The sequence below is a fragment of the Momordica charantia genome, assembly GCF_013281855.1.
Source record: "Momordica charantia cultivar OHB3-1 chromosome 9 unlocalized genomic scaffold, Mcharantia_2.0 BLBB01000009.1, whole genome shotgun sequence".
Taxonomy (NCBI): Eukaryota; Viridiplantae; Streptophyta; class Magnoliopsida; order Cucurbitales; family Cucurbitaceae; genus Momordica; species Momordica charantia.
Genome location: NW_028275167.1, coordinates 22584843 through 22604349, shown reverse-complemented (window position 1 = coordinate 22604349; position 19507 = coordinate 22584843). Strand labels below are relative to the sequence as shown.

Below are 19507 nucleotides of genomic sequence, written 5' to 3'. Positions count from 1 at the left end.
GACCCTTTGTAGCATTGGACACGAGACATCAATGCAGATCACACCTCATGCAAGGAGCTCCAAGTAATAGATCTGAAACTTTGTAGCCTTGACAGATAGTTTTCAGTTCAAAACAGTAAAATCCAACAATTAATAGTTGGTATTAAAAGTGCCTTGACGCATCATGCAATTGGTACCTCCACTCATCTCGTTACCAAAATGGTAAAATGTGGGTTATTAAAACATTCATAGAGGAATATAGTTGTTTTATTGATGTGGTAAATAATGATAATAGGAAAAGGCAATGTCAATGATGGGATAGTGAATATCTGAAGTCAATCATGGACATAAAATGTTGTTGTAGTCTCCGCGAAATTATTAACTACATTTGGAATAATGGTGGGATTAATATTAGTTAGTACAAAGCCTGGGGAGGAAGAGAGAAGGTCTTAGAATAATTTATGGGCTCACCCGAAGAGTCGTATGCGCTCCTTCGTCATTTGAAGCCAAGTTAATTGAGAAAAATCCAGGTACCTTATATATATTTATTTATACTTTAGTTTTGTTGTATATGTGTAAATTTACCAAACATTATATTACCATATATTTACTTATTGACACTTTAATTTTGTTGTATATGTGTATATTTACCAAACATCATCATGCAGGGACAGTCGATGAGATTGACTCCACAAGTAGATTCAACATATCTAGAAAACAAGTTCATGTAAAATAGAAAAAAAACCTCCAAATCACGAGATACCCAATAATCATATTTACCCCACCTGGAATTTTAAAGTCTATATTTTAGATTTTAAAAGTTAAAACTATTAAATTTCAAAATCTGTCTCAACAAAATTTTAAAAGTTTTTATTTATCTACTTTCACAATTGATTTCAAAATTTAGAGAATCAATTTTAAAATTAGATTTTCGCTGCTAAAATTTTATTTTTCATTATTTGATTTATTCTCTACAATTAAGGCCCATCGTTTTTTATATTCTTTCTACCATAGACTCTTATTCTCGCAGTGGTTCACCAACCAACTAAAAAGTTAAAAGGTAACTGTGTCAAAAAAAAATAAAATAAAAACTGATACTTTCGTACCCAACTTTTAGAAAATAGTTTTACACGGTCGAAAAAAGGAACATCTGTGTATTTAATAGAAAAGTGATGCGACAAGTTAACTTGTGAAAGGACTATCTAACATGTATTTTTTAAATGAAATGTCAAAATATATTAATTTTATATTTATTATAAGAGTCAATGTGACATTTTTCCTCGCTTTTTTCTCTTCCCCTTCATCTTTCTCCTCCTCTAGTGGCCGCCTCCCCTTTCTTCCTTGCAAACAGTTTGCTCCCAAGTACCCTCTGCATTTTCACACCTTTGCCTTCAACCAACGTCCTCTATTATTGTCATCGATGTTGTTCCTTTCTCCACTCGCAAATTTGTAACAATCGTGTCTTCGTCGTCATCGTATGCTATCCCCACTCACACGAGACCTCGTGCCATCCCTCATCTAGATCTAACATTGGTTCGGATTTGTTAATATCATAAAGGAGAGCCAAACTTAGTTCGGATTTGAAAGAATGAGCAACAAGAGGAGAAAGAAGGGAAGAGGGAGGTTGGCGGCAAATTCGCGGTGGAGACGATGACAGTAGCGGTGGCGACGGTTGCTATTGGTGTAAGCTGGTGACAATGGCTAGATGACTAACGAATGGGGAAGGGAAGGGAGAGAGAGGGAGGAGGAGGAAAGAGAGAGAAAATGCCACATCAGCCATAAAAATATATATAAAGTTAATATATTTTAACACGTTGCAACCATGTTAATTTGTTCTTAAGGGCCATTTAGAACCGTTTTCTCACGATTGATAAGATTTATTTACTAAAGTGTTAATTTTTCAAATATAGGAACCAAAACCTAACCTCAAATTGGTGACAAACCCTAGTTGCTTTCGTGAATATTATTTTTGTTCTTATGTATTTATATTTTAAGAAGGATTTCAAAAGTAAAAAGATAATTAAGAAAACAAAGAAAGATAATATTGCCAATCCTACAAGAAGTAGATGCATTCACTATCTAGCTATGTGTTCATGTTAGCCTACGAGAGGTAGATGCATTTATAGTGTAGCTATAATGTGAAATAACTCGTGCCACTTTTTGGCTATTACTTAAATGCATATATAATTATTAAATTCAATGATTTATGCTTGAGCACTTTTTAAACGTGGGGTGGATGCTGCCCCAAATTGGACATCCTTCTATAACTACATGGATTGAATAGGAGTGGGGCGCCTCGTGTTCATTTAATAAAAGTATTTTAAGTAGAATTAGAAATCATGGGCGTGTTTGGAAGTGACCAAAATCACTTTTGCAATTATCAAAATTAGTTTTCTTTTCATTGGTCATGTTTGACAAATTACAAAATTGATTTTAGGGAAGCTTAAAATATATTTAAATTTACTTTTATGGCATCACTTGGATAGTGATTTTGGAAAATCAATTATACTTAAATCACTTTTTTTTCAAAATGACTGATTCTACTATCACTCCCAAACACACCCTAAAAGAGACAGTGTTAAGTTGGCCATCCTACTTCCTAGCCACTCAAGACCGTGAATTGTAAAATTGTTTGTTGATTTTGTATCATTGAATTCAATTAGCGTTTCGAGCATGCTGCAAATTAGTAGAGATCAACAAACCGTTGATGCGAACATGAGCTTCTATATCAATATTTAGTGGTGAGTAAAGGAACCCGAAAAACCAAGCCGACCGACCGAAACCGACCAAACCAAAGTTGGTCGGTCGGTTTTCAAGGAGGGTCAGTCGGTGGTCGGTTCTGAAATTTTAGAACCGACTGGTTGGTTAGTTGGCGTCAATTAATTCCTCGTACCGACCGACCGATAGTACACTAATATTAAAAAATATATATATTTTTACTCTACTTCAGTTTTCGTGCAGTTGCACATTGAACCCCTAAAATCTTTTCACATCACACCTTGCATTTTCGTTCACATTCCCCAATGTTTCATCTTTTCATTTTCCTTCACATTCCACTATCTCCTCTTCTTCTCCTTCCTTTTTCTTCTTCTTTCTTCTTTCTTCTACCTCTTCTTTTTCTTTTTTCAAGTTTCACCCCATCCAGTCCATTTCCTTCTCTGATTTCGTTTCATCCACAACACTGCACCGCACCGGCCACCTCTCAACTTTTCTTTTGTGCGGATCGTCGGTACTTTTTTCCATTCACAACACCTCACCGCACCGGCCACCTCTAAACTTCTCTTTTGTGTGCAATGCGGAGTAGCATCATCGCGGCCTCATCCCTTACCTTCTCTGTCTTCTGCAACAATGAGTAGAAAAAGTTGATAAAAAAGGTCGATTTTCTGACCATACCGACCGATCGAACTGACAGGTGGTCGGTCGATGCTAGATATCTTAGAAAAAAAGTCGGTTTCCATTAGATCGGTTTTCGGTGTCATGGTTGGCCAGAAACATACCGCGACCGACCTATGCTCACCCCTATCAATATTATATTATCAATACTATATTAAAAAGGGAGGATCTAGTAAAAACATTTTTTTGACACTCATGTCATTTTTTAGTTTATTGATTTACAAAATATACCATTAACAATTAATAATAAATAATTTTTTAAAAAATTAATTATTAAATCGTAAATTCATTAATTAAAAATGGTCACTTATAATAAATATATGAATTTTTGTAACATAAATATATATAATTTAAAGAAGGCTGTGATGAAAAAAAAAATTTTTACTACAATTTAAAATTTACCTTTAATTATAATTCATAATAACTATTATATAAATTTATTAATTAATAATTAATTGTCAATAATAATAAATATATAGAATTGAAAGGTAGTTCGCAAAAAGTTTTTCCTACCACGTAAATAGTTTTTCCCTTTGCTTTTTAATTTATTGATTTAAAAAATATATGTCATTTATAATTAATTATAAATATACATCAGAAACATTATAAATAGTGTTTAAAAAAATAATTATAAATAAAAAATTAATTAATTTAATAATTAATTATTGATATTAATAAATATATGAAATTTAAAAGAAATTGAAATGCAAAAAGTTTTTCCTACCACCTAAATACTTTTTCCTTTAATCATAATCTGTAATAATAATAATTATGAATAGTTCATTTCAAATAATAATAATTATTATTATGAATAATAAATTGATTAATTAATAATCAATTGTCCATGATAATAAAAATATTTATATCTATACTACGTTAAAAAGGTAGTATATTGAAAAAAAATTTTTGGACTATTATACCCTTTCTTTAATTTATAAATTTACAAAACATATCATAAAAAATTAATTATAAATATTAAATTAATTAATTTTTTTGTCAATAATAATTAATTAATTAACTGTCAACAATAACAATTATATGGAATGAGTTATTTCACAAATAATGTAATTTAAAAAAGAAATTACAAATTTAAAGTAGATAACAAACTAAAATTTTAAAAAATGTAAATAAAATAATATAACATTGGAACAAGGTACATTCCAACTATGTAGCGAGGGAACTCCTCTGTTTTTAACTTGACGAGCTACTTGAGTTTTAAAAAAAAAAACGCATAAACTCCGGGATTTTCGTAAAAAAAAAGAGGAACGAGTGCCAAGGGACTTGAGTGACTCGCCCTAATCAATAAGCGGCAGAGGGACGAAGAAACTCAATCGGCTATGTTAGATGAGTAAGAGCCAAGGACACACTCGACGAGCAGACGAGGGACGAGTGATAGAAACCGACAAAAACTAGGATGGTTGTAGTCAAAGTCGAGAATCGTAGGCAACATACACAAGTTACATGTGTCCCAACTTAAATATGATTTGGCGGGTGGAATGTGAGTTGGACTAGTAAATTGTGTACAACGTACACGTTTTCACTCGTAAAATATTTAGGTTTTTTTTTGGGTAATTGTATTTGATAGCAAAACTATTTTATACATTTCAAAATATGTCACATTCCTTTTAAAATTTCAAATATAGCACAATATTATAATTTTGGTTTTGTAATTTTCATAATTCTAAATTTGTCCTTTTTTCCAGATCTCTCGTGTGAAGGATCCATGATATCCTCAAAGCCTTCGCTGGCAAGAACACTGTCAAAGTCTCGAGAAAATTCTGATTGCACTTGGAAATCGTCCTTGTTCCAGCGTTTAAGAGCAGTGATGTTCATTTTGTTTGGTCGGCCTTCACAAACCACCTTCTGCCCGACCGTTTCTTCGAGGCAGCCTATGTCATGGGGATTGGGATGGAAGCAACATATTACTGTATGATGAAGGTAATATAGACCGAAAGCAGAACCGACGCGCACCGGAGATGAAGAAGATGACGGAGAAACAGTCGAATTCGGTGGCGGTGGTGGATCATCAAGAATCGGCTCCATCGGTACAGTTGGTCTCAGTGCGGTTGGAGGAGTGATATGAGGCTCCGTGAAGTCAAAATCAATTGATGTTGACACGGAGGGTCAAAATCAAGAATTTTGGAGAAAAAAAATATTATCTGATTCCATATTAGAGTATGAGAAGAAATAATGAATGTATAACTGTTTCGGTTAATTGATGTCACTGAATGTGAAACTGCTCTTTTCTTCCACCTTCTGAGTTTATTCAAAACATATTTTATATATTGTTCACCATGCGCCAATGCTTCACTAAGCTCTTCTCCGCGTTTCTCAAAATATGCAATCGTTCGATAAAACGTTGACTTAACCAATGTAGTGATTGACAACATTCTAGCTCATTTGAAAACACCATTAATATACTACACTAGATTAGTTGTTATCAAACCATATTAAAACCCTTTGTCATGCGACTGTGTCCATTTTTTTACATTTGTATGAAAGAAAAATTCAAGGCAATCTGGACTTAGTTCTTACAACTCTTTCATATATTTTTCAAATTTACGCTTCTTATGTTGACACCCTAGCACAATACACTAAATCTTTTAGATGCTTAGATTTATACTTCTTATTGAAGTTACTTGCCACATGACCAAGACAATAGCGATGATATGCTCTCGATTTACTCCAACTATTTTCCTCATTTTTCACGATCGCCAAAATACCTTTATGTATATCATAAATTAAACAAATATTATCCCGTTGGGTAATCAATGTTCTTAAAATACACAAAAATCACGACAACTAGAAGGATTTTTCCTCTTCAACACTAGCAAAAGCAAGAGGAAACATATGCCCAATAGCATCAATTGATGTGGCTATAAGTAACTTCCTTTTATACTGGCTATACAAGTATCTACCATCTATTTGAATTAATGGTCTACAGTATTTGAACCCTTCAATTGCAAAACTGAAGGACCAAAAAACAAACAAAAAAATAATATTACCAGGATCATCCAATGATATCAAATCCCATACAACAGTCGAGTATCTACGTTGTAATTATTTCAACAATAACAAACAATTATACAATCAACAAAAGAAGATTTATCAAGAAGAATTATTGAACAAAATATTTAACAAACATATATGCAATATGGCAAAAAACTCAAATTAGATAAGTAATGAATTTAAAAGAGAGAAGACAAGAGAGTGAGTGACACCGAGAATTTTTATAGTGGTTCGGAAATTCCTACTCCACTCCCCAAGTCTCCTTCTTGGGTATTTTACTGCAATGACCCTCTTACCGGTGAATCGACCCTATTTTTGTCCTAGGCTAGGCTAAAGAGAAACTCACGATTCTTTTTACTGGCTTAGGACCCAACCAATTTACTTTTCTCACAACCCAAGGTATACCCACACCTTAATACAAAACCAAATTTATGAATAAAGAATGCAAACACACAAGTAGATTAAACAAAAATTTGCACCAAAGTAATGGCTAAAGAGCCAAACTCTAATGTATCTCTCACAAAAAATGAACAAGTTATGTGTAGGAGAGAATGAAGATTTTGCAAACAAATTGAGAGAAGAATTTGAAGAGCGAAAGATTTTGTTTGACAAGTGGTGTGGAGGATGGTGGAATTTGGTGCCTTGAAATAGAATTATGAAGATGAATTATGGTCATTGGATTTAGGGCAACAAGGATGAACGGTGTAGATTAAGATGAAGAATAAGGATAAAGGAATAAAAATAATTATGGTGATTGAAAGAAATTGGTGGAGATTGAGAGTGATTGAGGAGATATAGAGTGATTGAAGAGATTGAGAGAAATTTGTGGAAATGGATGTGTAGAGATTGAAAACGCCACATGTCGTCTTCTCATTTGTTTAATTGTTGGATGTCACGTCAACATAAGTATGTCATCTTGATGCCACATGTCAACTTCTAAGTGGTCCACTTATCCATGTCACCCGCCATGTAGGATTGGTCAAATTGTCCATGTCACTCCCCACAAAGGATTTTTTTTTCCTAACTTGTCTTGAACATAACTCATTCGTTTGAACTCCGATTTTAGTGATTCGAAAGATGTTGATTTTATTTTTTTGAGGTCTACGCTATGGACACTTTGAAATACTTAAATTATTAGTTTGTACTTAGTTTATGATCATCAAAATATTTGGTTTGATTGAAGCCATAAAGCTAACAATCTCCCCTTTTTTATGATGACAAACCACTCAAGAAAACATATTATCAAAGTGACTATATTCTCCCCCTTTGGTTATTATAAAAAAAAAAATTCCATGAAATTTAGCTCCCCCTTAATAAGATAATTATTACAAGGTAAAAAAAAATCTTCCCTTCAACCACACATACAAAAAAAGTTTTCTCCATAACAAACACATTCATACAATTAAATGTGAATGATGTCAAGTGCAAGTCTATTCCTACAAAATGCTTCTTCATTTAATGGCTTAGTAAGAATATCTGCTACTTGTTTTCAGTGTGAACATAATTAAGCACAATATTTCTATTTTGCACATGTTGTCTAAGAAAATGATGTCGGATATCTACATGCTTTGTCCTAGAATGCTGAATGAGATTATTTGTTAAATTAATTGAACTGGTATTATCACAAAAGATAGGAGCATGTTCAAAATTTAAACCACAATCACACAATGTTTGTTTCATCCATAAAACTTGAGAGCAACAGCTAACAATTGCAATATTTTCAGCCCCATTAGTAGATAATGCAATACAATTTTGCTTTTTTACTAAACCAGGATACTAGAGAGCTACCCAAAAACTGGCAAGTTCCACTAGTACTCTTCTTATCAGTTAAGCTACTAGCAAAATCAACATCAGAGTAAGCAATCAATTTAAGAGACACATTATTAGAATATCATAAACCGAAGTCAACAGTTCCAAGCAATTATTTTTTTAAAAAAAAAAAATTAACAGCATGCAAGTGTGATTCTTTAGGACATGATTAAAATCTAGCACACATGTATACACTAAACATAATATCTGGTCTACTTGGAGTTAAGTAAAACAAGGATCCGATCATACCTCTATAAGCTTTTATATCTACATATTTACCTTTTTCATCTTAATCAAGCTCTGTGGTAGTGCTCATCAGAGTCTTTGCTACTTTGACATTATTGAACTTGAATCTCTTGAGTAGATCTTTAGTATACTTTTCTTGATTGATGAAGATTCCCTCTTTAAGTTGTTTGATTTAAAGCCGAAAGAAGAACTTTAGTTCTCCCATCATGCTTATCTCAACTCAGTGTGCATACACTTAGACAATTCTTCACATAATAAAAAGTTAGTGGCACAAAAAATAATGTCATCTACATAAATTTGCACTAACAAAATATCTTTTTATTTTGTTTTAATAAAAAGTGTAGTATCAATAAGTCCTATTTTAAAACCTTGTTCAAGCAAAAATTTACTCAAACGGTCATACCAATCTCTAGGAGCTTGTTTAAGACCATGAAAAAGCTTTCTTTCCTCATAATCTACTCCTTATTAGCTATATCCTTGTACAACTAACCTAGCTTTATTTCTAACAATATTACTAGACTCGTCCATTTTATTTTTAAAAACTCATTTAGTACCAATAACAGGATGATCATTAGGACGAGGGACTAATTTCCCTATTTCTTTCAAACAGATTTAACTCATCTTGCATAGCAATTAACTAGAATTCATCAACTTCAGCTTCGTTAAAAGACATTGGTTCGATTTGAGATACAAAAGCAACATTATTTAATGCATTCAAAGAAGAATGAGTTCTTACCCCTTGGGATACATCACCTATTAACTCCTTTGGATGGTGAGTTGAGAAACTCCAACTGTAAGATGAGTTATGCACTAATTTAAACTACTGAGGCTGAATATATTGATGTTGTTAGCTGTTCCTCTCAAGTTTTATGGATGAAATAAACATTGCATGATTTTTGTTTAAATTTTGAACATGCTTCTATCTTTTGTGATAATACCAGTTCAATTAATTTAACAAATAATCTCATTCAACATTCGAGGACAAAGCATGTAGATATCCGACATCATTTTGTTAGAGAACATGTGCAAAATAGAAATATTATGCTTAATTATGTTCACACTGAAAAAAAAAGTAGCAAATATTCTTACTAAGCCATTAAACGAATAAGTATTTTGTAGAAATAGACTTGCACTTGGCATCATTCACATTTAATTGTATTAATGTGTTTGTTAGGGAGAAAACTTTTTTGTATGTATGTGTGGTTGAGGGGAGGATTTTTTTTTTACCTTGCAATATCTTATTAAGGGGGAGCTAAATTTCATGGATTTTTTTTTTTATAATACCCAAAAAGGGAGAATATAGCCACTTTGAGAATATGTTTTCTTGAGTGGTTTGTCATCATAATGAAAGGGAAGATTGTTAGCTTTATGGCTTCAATCAAATCAAATATTTTGATGATTACAAACCAAGTATAAACTAACAATTTGAGTATTTCAAAGTATCCACAGCATAGATCTCGAAAAGACAAAACCAACGCCTTTCAAATAACTCAAATCGAAGTTCAAACGAACGAGTTATGGTCAAGACAAGTTAGGTGAAAAATCCTATATGGCGAGTGACATAGACAAGTTGACCAATCCTACGTGTCGGGTGACATGGACAAGTGAACCACTCAAAAGTTGGCATGTGGCATCCAGATTATGTACTTATGTTGACGTGGCATCCAATAATCTAACAAATGAGAAGACGACATGTGGCATTTTCAATCTCTACAAATCTATTTCCACAAATTTCTCTCAATCTCTTCAATCACTCTAAATCTCCTCAATCACTCCCAATCTCCACCAATTTCTTTCTCACCATAATTATTTTTTATTCATTTTTCGTTATTTTTCACCTTATTCTACATCGTTAATCCTTGTTGCCCTAAATCCAATGACCATAATTCATCTTCAAAATTCTATTTAAAGGCACAAAATTCCATCACCCTCCACACCACTTATCAAAGCAAAATATTTCTCTCTTCAAATTTTTCTCTCAATTTTTTTTTTTTTTGTAAAATCTTCATTCTCTCATAGACATAACTTGTTCATTTTTGTAAAAGATGCATTAGCGTGTGGCTCTTTAGCCACTACTTTGGTGAAATTTTTTTTGTAATCCACTTGTATTTTTGCATTCTTTATTTTCAAATTGGGTTTTGTATTAAGGTGTGGGTACACCTTAGGTTGTGAGAAAAGTAAATTGGTTGGATCCTGAACTAGTAAAAAGGATCGTGAGTTTCTCTTCAGCATAAGACAAAAAGAGGGTCGATTGGTTTGGTTCTCAATCACAGGAGGGTTGTTGCAGTAAAATACCCAAGAAGGAGACTTGGGGAGTTGAGTAGGAATTTTCGAACCACTATAAAAATTCTCGGTAACACTCAATCTCTTCTCTTCTCCCTTTTAAGTTAAGTACTTATCTAATTTGAATTATTTTGCTATATTCCATATATGTTTGCTTAAATATTTTGTTCAATAATTCTTCTTCTTGATAAATCTTCTTATGTTGATTGTATAATTGTTTGTTATCCTTGAATTTATTTTTGAAGTTTGAAAAAGTGGTAGGCAACCCTATTCACCCCCCGCTAGCGTTAGCATTCGATCCTACCAATTGGTATCAGAGCAGGTAGCTCATTTTTTTCTAAAAAGTTTCATTCTTAAAAAGTCCATCTTTTTCTAAAAGCAGAGAGGAAGTAACTAATCTTTTTTTCATGGCTTTTGGAGATGAAAATGACAACGATGAGGTATGTTTTGAAAATCCTTCATTTGACGAGCTTTTGGATTCTTATAATGAGATTAAAGAAGAATTTGAAAAATCAAGTAGTACATATTTAGCTCTTAAAAAGAAGACTTATGAGAATCATGATTTATTAGTCGAGCATGATAGGTTAAATAAAGAAAATGAGATGTTTAGAAAAGATCTTGCTATGTCTAAGTCAAATTTGCATGCTTTAAAAAAGAAGTATAAATTATTAGAAGTGAAAAATAAAGATATATCATCTACCCTTTTAAAGTTTACAAACAATAAAAAGAACTTAGATATGATGATCGGAAAACAACAAACTATGTTTCATAAAAGTGGTTTAGGCTATAAACCTCATAAAAAACAAAAAATATTTGTAAACTACTTTGTTAAAGAAAGTTCAATGTCTACTATTGTTTGCAACGGATGCAGAAAACTTAGTCATAAAATTTATGCTTGTAAGTTGAGGAAAAATGATGCGTTAAATGAAAAGAGATGGATTCCTGAATTTTTGCTTACTAACCCTTAAGGACCGAAACAGGCTTGGGTACCTAAAGTTATATCTTGATCTTTCTTCTAGGTATGTTTGAGATCAATAAAGAACAAGTGGGTACTTGGATAGTGGGTGTTCAAAGTACATGACGGGAGACCACACAAAATTCACACACCTAGAACAGAAAGATGGAGGATACGTTACCTTTGGTGATAATAAAGGAAGTAAAATCATTGGGCAAAGGTAATATAGGTAATATGGTTCAAACTTTTTGATTGAGAATGTGTTGCTTATTGATGGTTTAAAGCATGATCTTTTAAGCATTAGTCATGTGATAAAAGCTATAAAGTAGTATTCAATGATAGGAATTGCATAATTGAAAATGCTTGTGACGGAAAAATACTGTTTGTAGGAAATAGGGATAGTTTATACTATTGAATTGAATGACTACCCTGTTGTTAATAATAAAGGCTTGTCTGTTATGCATGATGATTTTGGGTTGTGGCATATAAGATTAGGTCATGCTAGCATGTATTTGATTTAAAATATTTCCAAAAAATCTCTTGTTTGAGGTCTTCCAAAATTTAATTTTGAAAAAGACAAAGTTCGAGATGCATGTCAAATGGGTAAACAAACTAAGTCCTCCTATAAACCAAAGAAAATAGTTTCTACTTCTAGGCCTTTGCAACGATTACATATAGATCTATTTTGACCTACTAGAGTTGCAAGTCTAAGTGGAAAACATTATGCTTCCGTTATAATTGATGATTTTTCAAGATTTACTTTGGGTTTTATTTTTATCTCAAAATCTTCATTAGTTTTTCAAAGAAAATTCAGAATGAAAATGGTTTTATGATTTAAAAAATTAAAAGTGATCATGGAGGAGATTGACAATGCAGCTTTTGAAAAGTTTTGTGATGAAAATGGTTTTTCAAACGATTTTTCTTCTCGAAGAACACAGTAACAAAATGATGTTGTAGAAAGGAAAAATTGTTATTTGCAAGAATTAGCTACTTCTTTGTTAAATGAGTATAATTTACCAAAATATTTTTGGGATGAAGATGTTAATACTGCCTCTTATGTGATGAACCGTGTTTTAATAAGGCCAATTTTGATAAAACCCCTTATGAGCTTTTTAATGATAAAACTCCTAATATCAGCTATTTTAAAGTTTTTTGTTGCAAATGTTTTATTTTGAAAAATAAAGAGAAACTTAGAAAGTTTGAGTAAAAAACGGACATTGGCATGTTTTTAGGATATTCTGCATGTAGTAAAGCATATAGAGTTTTTAATAAAAGAACCCTTATAGTTGAGGAGTCCATGAATGTTGTTTTTTATGAATCTCATATTTACGATTCATACAAATCTAGACGTTAAGGGCAAAACATATATTTGTCATAATTGTAAATATGGTATTTAAAAAAATATTAGTCATTGAATATCTACAATATTGACTAATTATAATACTATGCATCAGTGATCATGTACCTACCTTTTTATTAAATGTAATCATTGATATATGCATACACATTAACTGGTTGTAATCACTAATATAAAATTTTGATAAACTGATAAACACAACTTTCACTGCCAACGTAAGCTTAGCTCAATGGTAATTAACAATTATCTCTAATCAAAAGGTTATGAGTTCGAATCCCCCCATCTCACTTATTGTATTAAAAAAACGTAACTTCTATGTATTTGTTGGGAAATTAGACATTCCACACAATTGAGAATAGGTTACTGTGCTGCCACGCCTCTATATCACTGCACCAACATTGTTTTGATCCCCCTGTGATGTCGTTGAGACACTACCCTTGGTGTCTCAACCCTACAGACGCTGTGGCGTTCAACTAGCATGCGAACGCCTCGTTTTTTTCTTTTAATTACAACAGTGTCGAGATATTATGTACAGCATCGAGACGTTGTCCTCTCGGCCATCTTGGCTCCTTCAGCGCCCAAACACGTTTTTCATCCTATCTTCAATTATTCCATTGTCCCAATTCGTCCCGACTCGATCCTAACTTGTTCCGACGTCGATTCGACTCTACCAATTCTAAGAGTATTGTGTTTATTTGTTATTGTTATCAACTTTTAAAATAATGCTTCCAAAGCTAATTCAAAATTTGAAAATTAAAAAGTAGTTAAAAAAAAGCCTTTTGTTGAAAATTTTGGCTAAAATTTCAAATGTATTTTTAATAAATGAGAAAAAATATCGAATTTGGAGAAAATATGCACAATTTTTTAAAATATAAAACGTAACTAATAACAAACTGGTTATTAAACAATGTATAATATATATTGGTTAACTATAATCATTTATATACCTTGATTAAGTATAATCATTAATTAGCTATATAATCAATCATATATCACATGTTATAATTTTTGCTATATTTGCAAATTTGTTGATTTTAATTTGTATCATTTAAAGTAGATTATACTAGAATTTTATTGATACTCAAGTATATTAGGGCTACTTGGCAATACAGCAGTTAATTATAAATATATAACACATTATTATGATTTGCAAATATAGTAAAAAATGGAAGGCCCCATGAAAATGAAAAAATGGCAAAGGTTATACTCTTGAAACTGGCGATTTTCTTACCCTTGCATTTGAAGGATAATACTCATTTATCGAAATATTATGTCACAAATACGCCTCAATATGTTATATCAGTAAAGAGATCAAAGTCATTAATACATTATTTCACTGTCAAAGCGATCATGGCTTAGTACTATTTGATATATATCTTAAGAGGTCGTGAGTTCGATCTTCCATTCTCAGGTGTTGTACTCTAAAAAAATACACTATTTAACTTATATACTTGATAAAATAATTTGCATGTTAATACAAATATTGATATATAAATGATATACTTGATCTATTATATCATTGATATACCTCATATATTATATCACTGATATACCTTATAGGAAAATAATATACACGTTAATATTAATGTTTTTTTAGTACAACATATGAATGTTGATATGCCATTGATATAACTGACTTATTATATACATACATCGTCAATATACCTCATATGTTATATCACTAATGTATTATTTCAATACACGACTATCACACGAACAAATCATTCTTCATCGCATAAGCCCATGACAAGTCATTTCCAGGCCCAATCGTGATATTAATGGATCAGACCTTTTCTCGAAAATAATAAGTATGTTAATATGAATATATGTTGATATACTACCAATATATTTATGATCTATTATATTATTGATATACCGAATATATTATTTATGATTTCAAGATATAAAGATATAGTTACTTCTGAAGATAATATTGAATCATAGAATATGGTTAAAATTATAAATCATTAATTATAGTTAAGCAAAAGTAGTTTATCATATTGTAGGACATCTTCAAAGATTCCCTCTCAATTATCATTTGTTTTTTAGCTCAATTTCTTCCCACCTTTTCTAACAGCTTCTCCACTCTCGTCTTACTTTATTCAATCCATATATTCTTTTATGATCAATTTATTTTCCAATACCTTCTATTTTTCATTTTGTCCCCTTCTGAACAGAGCTAATATAATATGAAAAGATTGTAATAATAATGTCAAAAGTTTTTAACACTAAGCTTAAAATATAAGAATATCTCAAAAGAAGAAAAAAAAAAAAAAAAAGAAAAAGACTAGCTAAAATATAAGAAAACTGATTTTTTTTTTTTAATATAGAAAACTGAGTTCTATATATATTGATTATACCTTTCTAGACTTCCACTAATATATGAAAAATAAAGGATAAAGTTACAAATTTAGCACTCGAAATTCTTTTAGAAGTTATTTTTAATAAATCATTGAACTTTAAAAACTGTCAAATAAATTTTTAAACTTTCAATTTTGTGCTAATAAATCGATTCTCGAATTTTAATAATGTCTAATAGGTCATTTTACTTTTATATGTCTAGAATTGTAGCCTATTCTAGAATCGTGGACTATTCAACGGTGTTTTTAAAATTCACGGACCTATTATATACAAAATTAGGATCCTAATCTTTAAATTTTTTTGTCTAAAGGTTCGTGTATTTAAAAGAAATATATAATAGATTAAGAATTTGTTAGACACAAAATTCAAAGCTCAAAGATTAGTAAGATACTTTTAAATTTAGGAGCTTCCTAGACAAAAATTTAGAGTTTTTTGGACTTTTTTAAATACTTTTTAAAGTTTGGACACCTTGTCTAAACTAATATGGGAAAACAAACAATTTCGATCTTACCACAAAATTGGAGAAGATTATGTAGAGAAAAAAAAAAGTTAATATCGTCTGGGAGAATGAATTAAGTGAATCATGTAAATAGAAATCTTGGATTTGGTCGTTTTATCATGGGTGTTATTGATCCTCGAGGTGGTGCAATGACAAGGACCTTGAACCTTGTGGTATCACCTATCATGAGATCTTGGATTAAATCCTCGATTGATGGTTGTATTACTCGGCCCAACCAACCAGCCCTAATTCATAGGATAAGCCGCACATGATATCAGTTTTGAGAAATTAAAAAAAAAATCATAGGTGTTTATGGTTCTTTGGTTTACATTTTGTACATCACTAATAGATTATTATAAATGTAATGCAATTTATTTGTCATTTTCTGATCAACCAATTAAAATTAAAGGAGAAAACATGACTTTGGGAGAAACTATATCAAACTTGAGAAGACAAAGTAGCCAAAAACTGTGAATCATATTCAAATGTAACTTATTTTATATTAAAGCAAGCATAATAATCTAACGTCGTCATAGTTTTACATGAGAGTCATTATTTATTTTTTACAAATCCCACAAGCCTAAGTAGCACAATAATAATTAAGCAGACACATATATCAGCCCCTGGAAAGATGACTCCAAAATGCAAGACACAACTCTCAAACAACATATGAAATAGGACGTATCAAAATGAAAGCGATGGACGACAACGCTCGAATCGAGACATGAAAGGCTATTTATTTAAGGTGGGATTCGATGTCCTTGGTAATATTATTCATGAGGTCAAGGTACTTGTAAGGATAAGGAGAACCATCGTCAAGTTTCTCATATTCCAAAGTCAAAACTGCCAAGCTATGCTCGGGATCCTTCGGTACAACTTGATATATTCCCTTAAAAGTTTTGTAATGGTTGAACACATCTCCTTCCAGTCCAACTAGAGTTACTGCAAATTTCTCATCATCAAATTCCACTCGCTCTTTGAAAACCTCCGTCTTACCATCTAAACAAGTCACGTTCAAAAACAAAAAGAGATCAAGATTAGGTCATCGTTTGTTAAGACAACTGAAAAGAAAAAAACGATATCGTAACGTGAACGGTAGTCGTTTAAATACATACCGATGGTATAATTCCAGATCTTGATGGAACCATGACCATGACTGTCCCAATCACCTTCATGAACTTGAATTTGTTGGATAATATTTGGGGAAATATTGGGAACATGAAAAGCTTGATCTTTGAAGATTTTGTAGTATTTCTCAGCAGGAGCATTTATTTCTAATTCACTCACAAACTTCCCACAAAGAGACATGCTTTCAACAAAATTACTCTCTCAGATTTTGCTTCACACAAGACACACAACAATACCCAATGCCTTCCCCTTTTTATACACCTCTAATGATATGTGAACTCTTTTAATATATTTTATTATGGTTTTAGAAATTTTGCCATCTTTACAAAGCAAAAAAACTCGGGTAATATATTTACAAATAAGACACATATTTTTGCTCGGAATCGATGTCGTGTGACTTGCACTATAAATCTTTATAAACGATGCTCGTTGCCTCGCTGAGCATGAGTGACTAACAAGACCCTTGCCACTGCACCATCCTCAAGAGACATATTTTTTCTACACATTAAAAATACTCGATATGTTATTTGGGTTTCATCTCAAAATATATTATTTGAGTCCATCCTAGCATACTAATCTATATTATTGTGCATTATATAGAATTATACAAAACTCTTTCCATATCTAAAACAATAATTTTTGCCTATCCATGATTGCTTTATTTCATAATTCAGTGGTATCCATGAGTTGTAAATAGACAAGAAAGCCCAAGGAATTAAATATAATTTAAAAATGAAATCTACACTTCTAAAAATTATTATTTTTAGATAGCTTGAAACATAATTTTATAACTAGTCTCCCTTTAAAATAAATTTGTGTGAATAAAATATTTAATTATTAAAAACATTAATTGTAGTGTTAAGGTGAATGAAAAAATTAAAACACAAACAGAATCCACACACACTTAAAGCTCTAGTGAGTTAAATAATAAATTTAATGATACAGTTTCAAAGATTCATTCTTATAACTTTAATGGATTAATTCATTAATCCACCAACCAATTAGGCTACACACCGCTCTCAACGGTAATTGGCATAATCTTCAACCAAGAGTTTGTGAGTTCAATCCCCCACCCCTATACGTTGTATTAAAAAAAATATAATTTTTTTTTACAATATGGGGTGGAGATTCAAACTCACGATCTTCTAATTGAACATAGCTGGTTTATTTCACCTAGCTACTCTCAAGTTGGTTTTTTTTAATTTTACATCATCAAATATGGTTAAAGATTGAAAGAAAAATTTAAATAATAATTAAAATATATCTAATATTTCCAATAGTTTGTAATAATAGTATGAAACCTTCAAAAGATTCCCTCTCAATTTTCTTTTGTTCTTTTAGCTCAATTTCTCTGCACTTTTCTCTAATTACTTTCCTCACTCTCTACTTGCTTTATTCCATCTGTACATATATATATATATATATATATATATATATTCTTTTATCAATTTGGTTTATTTTACTGTCTGTTTCTCATTTTGTTCCCTTTTGTTACATTCTATTGTGAGGAAGATATAAGATCTAAATAGAGAAGCTATACTAAACCAGCGAAAATAGAAGCAATCAGATTAGGAAAATAAAAATGTAACCTAGAAAAAGAAAACTATAATTCAATGACAAAGGCAATAATATTGGAGTACATCAAAACTGAAGTCGAAATTTTCTATGCTTTGGAATAGCAATTTCCTGACCCCAGTAAGTCATGGAATGACTAAACATCAGTTTCTTTTGTAGCCCACGTGACATCTCGTTCTTTAATTAAATTATATTTCTCTCTTTACCTAACAAAGAAAAAGAAGGACAAGAAAAAAAAATCAAATCAAATTAAAAAATTTAAGTCATCAAATATTATTAAAATAAATCAATAAGCATGCAAAAATAAAATATATAATAAAATAATCTTAGTTCATTCCAAATGTCTGTTAGAAAAAAGGGAGATAGATTAGTGGCATGGAAATTTTAAGGGCCGTTTGGTAACGTTCTTATTTTTTATAAAGAAAAATGAATTGCATGGTTCCAATATATATGAATTCAAATATGATAAAATAATTTTTTTATTTATGTTTTGGAACAAATTGAAAAGGGGAACAAAAAAGAAAATTTTGATTGGATTGTTTTCAAAATTTTATCACAAGTATGAAAATATTACTAAAAGATGAGAACAAAAAATAAAGTTAGTTGCAAAATGTTTAGATTTTTTAAGAAACTTGAAAACGAGAAACAAAAAATAAAAACGTTATCAAATGAGGCCCTAAAATATCGATGGAATACCTGAATTAACATGTTTGAATTGTGATAATATGTAAACAATTTGACATTTAAGATGTGGGGCATCTTACAAAGCCCATCTTGATTCTGGTTTAAAAGATGATTTTCTATATTCTGTTTTACCATGCATTCATAAAATGTTGAGATTTACTTCAAATTTTTTTTCCCAAGTTCTCTGACTTTTTCTTTATAATTTTGTTTTTCAAGAAAATATTTCCAC

The 19507-nt window shown here is 31.1% G+C and overlaps 1 protein-coding gene across 1 annotated transcript; it reads right to left on the bottom strand.

The window, feature by feature from the left end:
• Positions 1-16369: 16369 nt before the first annotated feature.
• On the bottom strand, positions 16370-17258 carry LOC111018321 (MLP-like protein 328). The gene is made up of 2 exons (XM_022294360.2): positions 17007-17258; positions 16370-16890 (listed from the first exon to the last, which is right to left on the bottom strand). Exons 1-2 carry the CDS (start codon positions 17197-17199, stop codon positions 16628-16630), a joined length of 456 nt encoding a protein of 151 aa, XP_022150052.1. The 5' UTR covers positions 17200-17258; the 3' UTR covers positions 16370-16627.
• Between the last annotated feature and the right edge of the window lie 2249 nt (positions 17259-19507).

Bases quoted from the DNA above. Each gene is read 5' to 3' on its own strand.
- LOC111018321 (XM_022294360.2), bottom strand. From the start codon at position 17,199: ATGTCTCTTTGTGGGAAGTTTGTGAGTGAATTAGAAATAAATGCTCCT. The intron at 16,891-17,006 runs GTATGTATTTAA...TGACTTGTTTAG, and splicing joins GATCTGGAATTATACCATCG to ATGGTAAGACGGAGGTTTTC.